Source organism: Poecilia latipinna, unplaced genomic scaffold (genome assembly GCF_001443285.1).
Source record: "Poecilia latipinna isolate Pla-1442-1.1 unplaced genomic scaffold, P_latipinna-1.0 Scaffold1387, whole genome shotgun sequence".
Lineage (NCBI taxonomy): Eukaryota > Metazoa > Chordata > Actinopteri > Cyprinodontiformes > Poeciliidae > Poecilia > Poecilia latipinna.
Genome location: NW_015114003.1, coordinates 157,798 through 171,023, shown reverse-complemented (window position 1 = coordinate 171,023; position 13,226 = coordinate 157,798). Strand labels below are relative to the sequence as shown.

General features: G+C 37.1%; 1 protein-coding gene across 1 annotated transcript; it reads right to left on the bottom strand.

Moving 5' to 3' along the window:
* Positions 1–1,274: 1,274 nt before the first annotated feature.
* On the bottom strand, positions 1,275–13,060 carry LOC106962227 (phosphatidylinositol 4-phosphate 3-kinase C2 domain-containing subunit gamma-like; the record flags this gene model as incomplete). The annotated part of the gene is made up of 20 exons (XM_015056508.1): positions 12,980–13,060; positions 10,620–11,055; positions 10,360–10,439; positions 9,349–9,500; positions 8,886–9,000; positions 8,671–8,782; positions 7,849–7,919; positions 7,661–7,724; positions 7,451–7,576; positions 6,815–6,845; positions 6,004–6,184; positions 5,785–5,910; positions 5,559–5,687; positions 4,446–4,560; positions 4,083–4,216; positions 3,813–4,001; positions 2,811–2,904; positions 2,623–2,717; positions 1,486–1,666; positions 1,275–1,382 (listed from the first exon to the last, which is right to left on the bottom strand). Coding segments are annotated over exons 2-20 (2,457 nt in total), but the record flags the coding sequence as incomplete, so codon positions are not given.
* Positions 13,061–13,226: the final 166 nt, after the last annotated feature.

The window sequence follows — 13,226 nt, the reverse complement described above, 5'->3', positions numbered from 1 at the left end:
GTTGGATCTGTCTGATCCAAACAGATCAACTGAACTCTGTGAGTGTTTTACGCTGTGCGGTCCGGTGTGCGCTTTTACCAGGATTATTTATTTATTTATTTATTTATTTATTTATTTATTTATTGCGTGGTTTCGCTTCTCTGAAACGGACAGATGTTACGTCTGCAGCTCCTCCAGAGCGCCGCTCTCCTGGGTAACGTGAACCCAGAAGTCTCCATTTGTTGAATCCGCTGGATGAGTTACTCCGCAGTGGTTGAGCAGCGGACTGCGCATGTTACAGTCTAATTAACTTCTGCGTCGTCATTTATTTCCTCAAGATAAACTACCGGCTCCTCAAATGGATTAACACAACGTTTCATTCTCTTTAGTTTTCTCTGGTCTGTAATGGAGACTTGAATTTTAACGCGCCATTTCAACCAAAGGTTTGTAATGCGCTTCCTAACCAGACACTCCAAAACGTCCGGTCCATAACTCTTCAACACGCTGTCAGCTCCGGTCAGAAAGACACATTTAGTTTAGAGACCATGAGATGATATTCAGAAAGGATTTTTTTAATTAATTGATTTCAGTTGCCTGAGACTAAATCTCTGTGTAAAGTCTATAATGTCTGCCCATGTGACTTGTTTTTATTATTTGCTTGCTTACCTTAAAACACTGATTTAAATATTGTAATTTTTAAACTGAGCAGTAATTTTACATCCATGGAAACTCAAATGTAAATTTTAAAACTTCAATACATAAAATCAGTTATTTAACAATATGAGGTGTTTAATTTATTTTTAACATTGTATTTTTATACATTTATGCTAGGGGTGCCGAAGTCTAGTTTTCCAGAGCTACCATCTGCAGCTTTAGATGGATTCCTTCTCTAACACACCTGGACCATTGACTCATTATAAGCCTCTACAGAACTGAATGAGGGAAGTCAACCTTTTGTCTGGGGTGTTTTAGCAGGGATGCACTCCTGATTTGTACCGTCAATATGGCCTGTTGAGGGGGGCCAATATGCTGAAGTGGCCCTCGGTGAAATTGAGTTTGACACCCCTGTCTAGTTTTACATGGGGAACAATGTGTTGATGATTTGTCAGTGGAACTAGTACTGCTTAAAAAACAATATTATGGCATTATTTAAAACAAGTTCTTATATCTCGCTAAAAAGTTACTTCTACATTAATATTCTCTTATTTTAAATGTACTAAGATATTTAGACTAGAAGCTAGACCAAACCCTCTTGGTTAGATGTTGTGTTTTTGCAGTGAAGTGTGCATGCTTACATCCAAGTTGACAGCTTTCACACTGACTGCAGGATCTAGAGGCAGACGGCAGGTGATGCCACTTTTGAAAAACTCATCAATAACTCCCTTTTCTCTGTTCAAAACATTCTGCAAAAAGAATCAAATGGTGCAAAAATATAAAACCAAAGAAAATACGTAACCAACTATTTTACCGCTATGATAAAAGGCACTTTAAATGTTTTTTACAAACCTTGCGTTGAGGTTTGTCGGCAAAGTAAATTTTTTGGGCCACCTGAACGAGAAGTTGCACCAGATGAGATTCGTGCTCCAGCTCCTTCCTCAGTGCTCGGCCACAGCAGTGCATCAAGGCAGCCTGGACTTTACTCAGCCAGCTCTGGAAGTAGCGGTCAGTGTGGGTGTCCTCCAGCAGCCTGCAGGGATATTTAAACCACAAACATGTGAACAAAGGGATCTGGAAAAACAGAGTTTGACATATAAATACCAAAAACATTTAGATTAACGCTTGAAGACCAAGTCTCAAACCTCCACTTGGATATTTTCTCTTATTTTAATTGTACAAAGTTCTTTAAATGCTCAGTGAGTAAATACTTTTGCCCATTTCTCCATAGCAACTGAAACTTTCAACATCTAGCAGTTATTTACAATTTACCATCTATTAAAACAGAAAAACGTGCTTCCTGCAACGGTGGGAGTGAAATAACCGTAATAACCTGATATTGGCTGGAAAGCACAACGTCTCCCCTTTCAGAAACCGTTGGAATTTTTCAGACAGCGCAAAATATCGCAGAGTTACTGTAACGCAAAGTTGGCAGGTAGAAATGCGTCATCAGTGACACCTTTTGGGGTTGATTACAATTTTTGGTCTAGTTTCTATTTCAAATATTTTAGTACACTTGAAATAAGACAAAATTAATGTTCAAGCACCTTTTCAGCAAGATATAAGAGCGAGTTTTCAGTAATTTTTAAAATTGATTTTAAAAAACTTACTAGATCCACTAAGAGTTTTAACTTATAACAACACATTTTCCTCCCATGTTATTTACCAATATTAAAGAATTATTGGCTTAAAGCAATGCTTATTACTTGTAAGTTAGTGTTGTTTTATTTAATGTGTAATAAAATATTTGCACTAGAAACTAGACCAAATATTTTATGTTTTTTTAGTGCAGGTTCTGTTGGTTCCTAATTTTCTTAATCATATTGGATCTGAACAGTGTGGCATTTTAAGTCCTGTACATTTTTTGATCAGGCACAATGTGAGCACAGCTGCTTCTTGTAATGAAATATATTATCTAATTAGAAAACATCTTATTTTAACTTTAATTTAACACATAATCAAAGTCCTTGTGCTTAAAGTCCGACTGACCAGTACAGCTGATGAGCAATCCGTATGTTCTTCAGGGATCGGTCCAACAGCAGCGTCACCAGAGGCCCGTCAAGTTTCCACTCGCTCTTCAGAGCCTTTAAGAACAAAACAAAACAAAAAGGTTATTCAGTTATTGATATCTGACAACTTTCTGTAAACTTTGAAAAGTTCTGTGTTACTTTCTTTACCTGGACCAGCTGTGGCAGAAACAACTCCAGCGCTCCATCTGGAATCTGAACAAAATAATCTACCGCAGCTTTTCGGACCGTTTCATCCGGAAAACTGAAAGAGAAGTTTCAAGAAACAAGATTTACATACGTTTTAATGGGACGGCAGGTTTCTTAGCCAAGAACAGTTTCTATGTCAGTAAGGGCTAGAACTGCATAAAATTCTACAATATTTTTGTAGAGTTGTGGTGAAATATATTTCTCAGTGAGATATCAGAGTTTGTTTTAAGTTAATAATTTCTTGATATTGTAAAAAAGTTCTAGTTCCACTGACAGATTATTTCACTTACAATCTGGGGGGAAATGTCTCGATACAAGTGAAATAATCTGCCATTGAAACTAGAACTTTTTCATCAAAACAAGCTCCTATATCATTCAGAAAAGTTACTTATAAGTTAGTTAGTCTAATTTTAAATGTACTAAAATATTTGCCACAGAAACTAGACCAAAAATACTTGGTAAGATTTTGTGTTTTTGCATCACAGCAAACTATTTATGGAATTTTATGGCTTTAGAAGCTCAAAGATAATTTCAAATCATCCAAGTTAAGTGGAACAACTTGATTAAAAATAAATTCATTACATAAAAAAATTCTGCCATGATATCAGGAGAAAATCTGGAAACTTCCACGAGTTTGGTTCATCCTCAGATACAATTTTTCTGAAGTTTGAAGTTTTGACTGAAACATATTTCACAGTGTTTTTATCTTAAATGCAAAATTATACATTTTTATAGTTTTGGCTTAATTGCTGCTCTGAATGTTATTCTTTCAGCAAATTATCTTTTTTTGAATCTATATACTCAAGTTAACGATTAATCAATTACTAAATTAGTTGGCAATTATTTCAATAATCGATCCATCATGATTAATCCGATGAATCGTTTCAGCTCAAGTGTGTTTTAATTAGAAATGTGTGTTATATTGTTTTCCATTTTCTGTAAAGTCGTCGTGTTTCTGTTTACCTGGGCGTCAGCAGGAAGAGAGCCTCCTCTGGCAGATGAATGGGCCAGTTCTCTACCACCGTGTAGATTTCTGTCAAGTCCTCAGGATGCCACCGGGGGACGCCACCGAGAAGAAGGTGGAGGAACGTGCTTCCTTTGTCACTGCAGGAACGTTTGTCCCACAGGAAAGACTTCTCATTTTTTGTCAGGCTGATAATGCAAAGAGAAATCTGTGAAGGGTTTATGTAAAAACAACAAAACACAACCTGAATTCCTGATATTCCTACTTACAAGTAGAGGCAATGCTTTTTGGAGATGTCTGATAATTTCCTTTGCACTTCATCACAAGGATGAGTAAAGCTGATTAAGCCAGGAAGAGCGATGGGTCTGCGGTATTCCCACTCACACTGGTCGTCAAATTCAAGCTGTAAAACCAGATTAATATGTGAGGAGGGATGTTGATCTTTTAGTTAGAGAAGAAGATTAGGGTCACAGAAAAGAAATCTGATGTTTTACTCATAATTTTGGCTTTTTTCCCTCCTCAGAGTTCTGACAACTCAAAATTCTGAATGAAGTCAAAATTCTGAGAAAAGTTAGTGGCCCTTGTCCTTTTGTGTATTGAGTCGGTGTGAGGTTGTGTTGCCCGGTTCTCACCTGCAGTATGACGTCTTTGGGCTGCCTGTGGCTGTCGGACAGCGCAGGAGACGGAGGGAACGGCAGCTCAGGGAGAGAGGACATGCTGAGCAGGACAGCTCCTCTTACAAAAGTCCTGAACAGACACAGAGTAGAAAGTACAATCTACATTCAAATAAACAGAAAAAAAACCCTAATAAAATGAATTATGAAGTCTCTGCAAACAAAAAAGGGCTACTGTATTGGCTATTGATTGTAAGATCGGTTAATTTCTGTCAACTCATCACATTTGTTTTTTTGTGTCTTATTCTGCTTGGTGCATCAACCAATCACAGTCCCTAGACGACAAGGTCACACCTAGCAACAGGTTCAACCACATCTCCTCACTAAGACGGAGATTTCTGTCAACTGACTGAGGACTCAACGGCAGGAACTTTTAGGCTAATTACAACACTCTGAAAATATTCCTCCGTCTTATCAGAACAATGTGAAAATGAACAAAACATTAACATTTTTAAAAATGTGATTGGTCAGGTAGTTAGAGCTGGATGATAAATCGATAATAAATATCGCGATAAGAGACGTGATCAGTATCAGTAGATAATAGGTCTGATAGAATATTCAATGATTTCACTGAACTGACCCAGAACCACACAGCATTCTGGGAAATGTAGGCAGAGGAAAGCCTTTAGCGGCTCAATTTCTCACTGCCAGCTTAGGTTGGTGGAATCAACTCACTCTCTCACTCTTTGGTTACCTAGCAACTCTCTAGTTCTTTAGTTACCTAGCAACTCTCTAGTTCTTTAGTTACCTAGCAACTCTCTAGTTCTTTAGTTACCTAGCAATTCTCTAGTTCTTTAGTTACCTAGCAACTCTCTAGTTCTTTGGTTACCTAGCAACAACCAGTTGAGTAACTTGCGCGGAAGCAGTTTTCAACAGTGGTCTTTAGTGAAAACTAGATAAAAGAGGAAAGATCACGCCACCAATTTGGTATTATTCCAGATATTTAGGACTAAAGAACTAATTAACTATTATCAATATCGACCGATATGAAGCTCATATCATGATGCGGTTTTCAGCCATATTGTCCAGCCCTACTTTTAAATTTTTTGAGGTTAGTATCTGTAAACCTACCTGTCGCTGTACAGGGGCAGAACAGCCCAGCTTAAAAGTTCTGGGTTTCTCCCCCGCTTTGTGCCTTTAAGGCGCAATGTCAGCATGGACTCGTATGGCAACTCACTAACTCGAACAGGAAACACCATCCTGAAATTTAAAAACAACAAGGAGCCTTTTGACTGTTTTTCATCTTTCAAATTATGCATTTAAAATCAAAAAAATCATTACGAACTCTGGCCCTTACAGGCGGTTGCAGCAGATGTTGTTTCCTTGTGAGAAGGCCGTGCTGATATTCTCCGAAACGCCGGTCTCACAGATCTTTGTTTCTCCGTATGTCAAGTCACAGGAAACGGAGAAACTTTCATAATTACTGTAATTGTCAAAAGGTAAAAAATAAGGATTTGTGCCTTATTAGTTTCTGTTCTGGATGGATGAAGGAGAATAAGTCTGAGCGTGAACGTACGTCATCCAGCTCGGGTTTAGTTTGTAGATGGAAACTATGCTGAACTGCAAAATCTCCTGATTCTTATCGACATCGTCGGTTTGGGGTGTGCCGATAAGTTTGTGGGATCTGAAGTCTGACTGGAAATTGTCAAAATATATCTGCAGCACTTTGAGCAGAGCCCCACTGAGCATGATCAAGGCTGAAATCAGAAACAGAACGGGTCAAAACTAAACAACCTCACTACTACATGTTCTAATTCTGAGTCATTGCTGCATGGAAGAACATTGTTTTGTGAGTCTAATGAACCATTTCTGTGTTGATTTATTTAGACCCAGTGATTTACAGGTTCATCGTATTTTTGTGTAAAATCTCCAGAAGTGGGTAAAGTACCCAGAAATTGTACTCAAAGGCTGCTCAAGAGCTGAGTAACTGATCAAAACATAATTTTTATTTAATATTTAAAAATTACATCATTAAATGAACTATCTGCAGCTTTTGTTAAATTTTCATATTGAAAAAAATTAATTTGGGAAAATGTTTCATTTGACTGATTTTATTACTTTGTAATTATGTTATTTATATGAATTTTGGTCCTTAAAACACCAACATTTCTACAAAACTTTATGCTTTGACAATAAGATCAAATGTACAATTGACAGAATCAGACTTGTGTTTTGGGGGGTTGTACAGCCTCACTAGTTTATGGTCCAACACACTGTGTTGCTCCTTTCATTAAACATCAACTCAAGTTTAATTAAACTCTTTAAAATCTGCTTTGTAAATGTCTTTCCATTCACATATAGACAACTTTGCCTCTGCAGAGACTCACCAGCTTCACACTCCATCATTTCTTCTTGGTTCTGTAAAGAGAAATATGTACTGTAACTATGCACAGGCGATTAAAGACATATTACGTCATACAGCAACTATAAGCTTTCATTTTAAATATTTTATTGCGTTCTCACGTGCTAGACAAACACAAAGTTTTTGGACATTCTACACAGCAGTTTCTGAAGCCTGGTTTCCACTGAGCGGTCGGTACAGTCGGCGGGTCGGATCACTATGATTGTGTCAAGCGCCTAATGAGACGTCATACTTAGCAGTGGGGCTTTTCTGTCGCCCAATCAGTGGACTGTGTTGTGTGACATCATTACCATCCCATAGGGCTGGTCTGGTCTGACCCAAAGTCAATATCATGATATATTGAGCAGTTCACTTCAATAGCAATACTTCACAGCCGATATCAATGGTATGATTCCCCTGTATCAGTTTTCGCAGTCATTTTAAATGGTACTGTAACAAAAATAGCGTAATGATTTGTGCCGACTCATAGTACTGCTCAGAGAAAATGAAGCCCAACAGGTTTTCTTCCAGGAATACTCTGTTTTAGCAGCATCCATCTCCCCCTCAACTCTCAGCATAATACTGCCAAAACATACATGCCAAGTGTGTGGGAAATACCTACCATATTTACATGATTGATTCGATTAAGGGCACCAATGGCATCCTCTAGCTCCTGACATGTCAGCCCAGATAGGAGATTACTGATTACGCGAACATTCGTCACAACCAGAGGGATATTTCTACTACACTGAAGACACAAAAAGACTCCAAACATTAAATAAGAAGCTTTTCTATGAAGGCAATAGTGACCAGACTGGTTCTTTCCTCATACCTTAGTGCTCAAGAGTTCGTTCACATGTTTGTTGAAAGCACTGAGCACATTTTCCATGCTCAACCTGAGGAATGATAAAACGCACAGACGTCAGCCTGGTTGTTTTGTGCAAACAGCCACTGAATTGAGCTACGCTTGACGCAGCTATCGAAAACAAACAAGAAATGGACAGTATGTTGCTATCTCACTTTGCGGTGCAGTGGACGCTGGCAGGCCGCAGGAACTGGTGCAAACTGCATTCAGTTTTACCATCTGCAGCCTGAGAAAACAGTAGCAGATGCAAATAGTTAAGTTGAAGAATTATGAAGAATTCATAGGTGCACATTGGAAAGAGGTTGGTAATTATTGTTATACTGGGTATTTACAATTATCATTAATTATTATTATTATTATTATTATTGGTCTGGAGATTTTCTTGTCTTGTTATGATTTTCTTTATGTAATATAGGTTATTTGTTTGTTCTTTAGCACAGTGTATTAAACAGGCATATGAGTACCATAACATGGTTTTATTTACAAATTTCTGATAACTATTGAATCAGTAAGTAATATATTTCATTAAATTGAGATAAAGGAAGGATTAAATAAGTGTTCACTTCTTCCAACTCCTTCTCAAACAGAAGGAGTTTGAGAAGTGGTAAGCTAAATGTTTCAATCTGAACATGTTTTCTCTAATTGTTTTTAAAAACTTGTTTGAAATAAATGAAGAAAAAAATAAAAAATGAAGTGAATTTTGTTTATACAGAATAAACCCTCATGCTTTCCCATTCAGTTTTCATTCACTGAGTTCTTTCTGAATCTTAAAACCAGCATTTATGAATGCATGTGTAAACAAAACAAAGCTTTAAAATAATCAGGGTGGAGGTTTACAGCCACAATCACTCTGATGGTGACATTATGCTCTTTGTGTTTGCAAGAGCAGAATTTCAAGATTAAAGATAAGACCAATTCTTGATGGGCAATCATTTGAACCGTCAGCCTGATCAGGAAGGGAATTTAAATCGACTCACATCTCTGGCAAGATGGCGATTCAGATTGTTTACACGAACCAGTCGAAGATTGATCACCTCTTTTGTCTTGAAAAACAGCTGCACTCTCTCATGCATGCCAATAAATTCTTCACTACAAAGGAAAGAATGTGAATTTAGAAAAGCTCAACTTCATTATATATCTATGAAAAAAAATCTATATTGTTGACATGAACAAAAAGCAGTGACAGACTCACTTTGTGAGGAACTCCTCAGAGTCGCAAAATTTTAAAACATAATCCCTGCTTGTGTCAGCGGTGCGGTCGAGCAACTTGAAGTATTCATCTATTAGGTCCTTCACCTTCTTGTTCACTGATTAAAAAATAACGTAAAGGTTACACAATGGACAAACTGTGTTTTTAAGAGTATAATAATTCAGTTCAGGTCTTAGTGAACTAACTAGCGAGCTAGCTAGTTGGCTAGCTAGCTAGCTACCGAGAATGACAACGTCGTGAGCCAGCTAGCTCACTCACTCACTCACACAGTTACTTATTTGTTTTCATCTTTTAATGTTTTTTCTAATATTGTATAAAAATGGGTTAAGAGATTAAATGAAAAATCTGCAGAATGCTGACTTTTTTTATCCGAATAATCATCAAAAATAGTCGATTAGTAAAATAACCGTTAGCTGCAGCCCATTTATGAAGACAGGGATCTTACCTAGGATGGGAATGGGGAACCGGATGTTGTCGTTCTCGGATATAGTGACTTTGACCTCCTGCTGCAGCAGCGCAGGGTGGATATTTAACAGTCGGCCCCATACTACACCCGAGTTGTGAATCCTGTCGGTGTGCTTGTATCGTGACTTCAACCTGATGGAGAAACCAACGAAAACACCGTCTGAAATGATGAACCTTCACAACCTGCAGGGCATCTTAGTACACTTTAAATAGGACAACACTAACTTACAAGTAACTTTTCAGCAAGATATGAGTTTGTTTTAATTCAATAATTCCTTAATATTGATGAAAAAGTACTAGTTCTTCTGACAGATTATTTCTCATTATAAAACATAAAATCTAATAAAATCTTGTTTTCTAGAGGAAACATCTTAATACACTTGAAATAATATAAAACTAACTTATAAGTAACTTTTCAGCAATAAATTAGTTATATACGAGTTAGTTTTAAGTTTGGTTTTAAGATGAAAAAAGTGCTAGTTCCATTAGCAGATAAATAACATGTATGGGGAAAATATCTTGTTTTAAGTGAAATAATCTGCCTGTTGTACCTACTAGTATTTTTTCTATTAACATTAGAGAATATTTACTTTAAAAAACAAAGCTCATATCTTGCTGAACAGCTACTTGTAAGTTACCGTAGTTTGTTTTATTTCAAGTGTAGTAAGATATTTGCACTATAAGCTACAGCAAGATTTGGTAAGATTTTGTGTTTTTGCAATGAACTTATAAGACATATTCCCCATATTATATGTGAAATAATATGCACTTTTACATCAATATTAAGGAATTATTAACATAAAACAAGCTCCTATATGTTGCTGAAAGGTTACTTGTAAATTAGTTTTGTCTTAATTAATATTAAGACAAAATATTCATATATTTTAATATTGTGATATTTGCACTAAAAACTAGACGAAACCAGTTGGTAATGCAGAACAGCAGACCACCACAAAAGCTGCACTGGCGACAAGCATGTCTAATGTCTTACTGTGATGTTGCTTTGCTGAAAGAAACCAGATTATTTGTGCTGCCTTCTGGAGAGTCTATCAGCCTGATAGCCCAGGGATCCTAAACGTGAAGAACATTTAGTTATTTATTTATTTGTAATTGAGTAAAGTAGTTACTACCCAACTCATAAAAACAGTCATGACATGGTGACAGTTTTAACAAATTTGTAAAACACGTTTTTAAAATAAAAGTTGCATACTGCAGCTTTACTTTAAGAGTGCATTCATTAGGGATACCCACGTAATTGTGTACTTCTGTGTTGGATCGCATCAGTTTATGAGTACGCTGGTCAATATCAATGTAAAACCGATTTCTGCTGCGGTCTACAGGCGGCGGATTGCGCGGCGGCAGAGGGGGCGGATCACGCCGCACCTCAGTGGGGATAGTGGGAAGCCGATGTCTTGGTGGAGGTGGTGGTGCGCCGACCTGGATCTCCTGGTTGGGATTTCCTGCAGGTCCAGGCTGCGGAGCAACCCCAGGCATCACAGTCTCATACTCAGGCTGAGCTCCATGAATGGATTCATAACCAGTCAGTAAATCGTCTCTCAAAGGACTCGGCTCATCCGTGGTGAAGGATTCACCTTGATCATCCATATGATTTCTGTTTTTTAGCTTTGGCTGATGGTGTTTAAGCTTCTGTGCTGGTCCTCACTTCATTACAAAACAATATGAGGAGCTAAAAGACAAGACAAAACAAATCAGAGTGAATTACACTGCAAAAACACAAAATCATACCAAAGTATTTTTGGTCCACTTTCTAGGTCAAATATCTTAATACATGTGAATTAAGACAAAAGTAACTTACAAGTCATTTTTTAGCTCATTTTAAGTAAATAAGTCATTAAAACTATAACAAAAATACTACTGCTATTACTAGCAGATTATTTAACTCATAATAATGCATTTTCCCATCTTATAAGTGAAATAATCTGCCAGTAGAATGACAACTTTTTAAAAATCAATATTAAATTATTGACTTTAAAAAAAGTTATTTGTAAATTTCTTTTGTCTTAATTTTAGTGTATTAACATATTTACATTAGAAACTAGATCTAAAATACTTGGTAAGATTTGTGTTTTGCAGTGTACATTAGAGCTGGCAACGTATTGCAGCACCGTAAAAACATAAAATCTTAACAAGTATTTTACGTCTAGTTTCTATTGCATCTATCCTCCTGACTACCAGTAGTTCATTTTTGTCCTCTGTATTTCTAAACTTGAATATCTCCCATCCCCTGCATTCTACCGAATTAATTCCTTTTGGTATCTGGAGAGGACATTTAGGGCTTTTCAATGATACCACATGTGAAGGGGTGGGACTTTTGTACGTAACTTTTTCTAATTCATAAAAATGGAGTTCATCAGTAATAACACATTTTATGGGAAGAGACAAAGTAAGTGTATAAAACATTTTATTACCTTACAAAGACTGTGGGATTTTAAAAAATGGTGATTGGACAATTTTTTTTTCCTGGCAGTCAGGAGGCTAAGTAATACACTAGAATTAAGACAAACCTGACATAAAAGTAACTTTTCAGCAAGAAATATGAGCTTGTTTTTGTTGTGTTCTGTATTTTCAGTGTAGTTATTTTTGAGGTTTTCTGTGTTTAGCCCTGTCCTGTCTTCCCTGCTTCCCAAGTGTGTCTCACTCCCTGATTACCCTCCCTGTATATTTAAGTCCACCTGTTGTCTTTGTCTCTTGTCGGGTCCTCGTCTAAAGTCAGTCTTGTCGTTGTCAGTAATTGTCTTAGTCATCACAGTTGAACTGCATAGTCCTGTGACGGCGTTAGCTCATGTATCTCAGTCTTATTAGTTTCAGTTGCTACGGGTTCAAGCTGTTGCTTAGTTCTCTGCCTTGCCGCCTGAACTGGACTGTTTGTGCTACTGTCAATTAAATCAATTAATCTTGATTGATTGATTGACTGTCAATTAAACCAATCATCATCATCACCTCTCAATCTGGGTCCTGCCTGCATTCACTCTCACCTCCTCCACCTCAACTCATGACAGTTTTTAAGTCAATAATTCCTTAATATTGGTGAAAAAAGTTTTAGTTCGATCGGTAGATTATTTCACTTTTAACCTGGGGAAATGTCTTGTTATAAGTTAAATAATCTGCCAGTGGACTAATAATTTTGAACCAACATTCAGGTATTATTCACCCATAACAAGCTTCTATATCTTCCTGAAAAGTTACTTTTAAGATATTTTTGTCTCATTTTAAGTGAACTAAGATAGTTGGACTAAATGACCAAAAACTTGGTAAGATTTTGTGTTTTTACAGTCAGGAAAGTTGAGAGAGCCATTTTATGAGCAGCTTTACTGACAACCTGAAGGTTTATGTTGCTCTAATCATTAACAAGATTTCAAATCCAAGCAGGAAATCCACCAGACCGCGCCGCTAAGTTTCTGGAAGTACCCTGAAACTTTTAAAAACAAGTCAGAACCTGCGACTAACCTGTAAAAACAGCCCTTCAAAACAAAAGTAAAAACATGTCAAAAAGAAGATTAAACAGAGACCACAGTTTAATGTTGGTCGACTTATGAGATGTAGAAGTTAATGTTTTATAAAGTAGAGGCTGTTTGTAAGGTAAAACTTACGATTAGAGGTCTGATGTAAAGAAAGCCCTTCTTATTCAAGGTGAATTCCCGTTTGAAGCCATGCTGAGCGAGTCCAACTGGTACTGCTGCTCCCTGCTGAGCGTCCTCAGCCCTCCCACTGCTCCACCAACTCATCCTCAACAACCCGCCCTCTGCTGGACAAACCTAAACACAACCACCCCACTTCCACTGAACATGCCATTTAGAAACTACTCAAACAAACTTCAGAGTCCTACAGATTAAAATA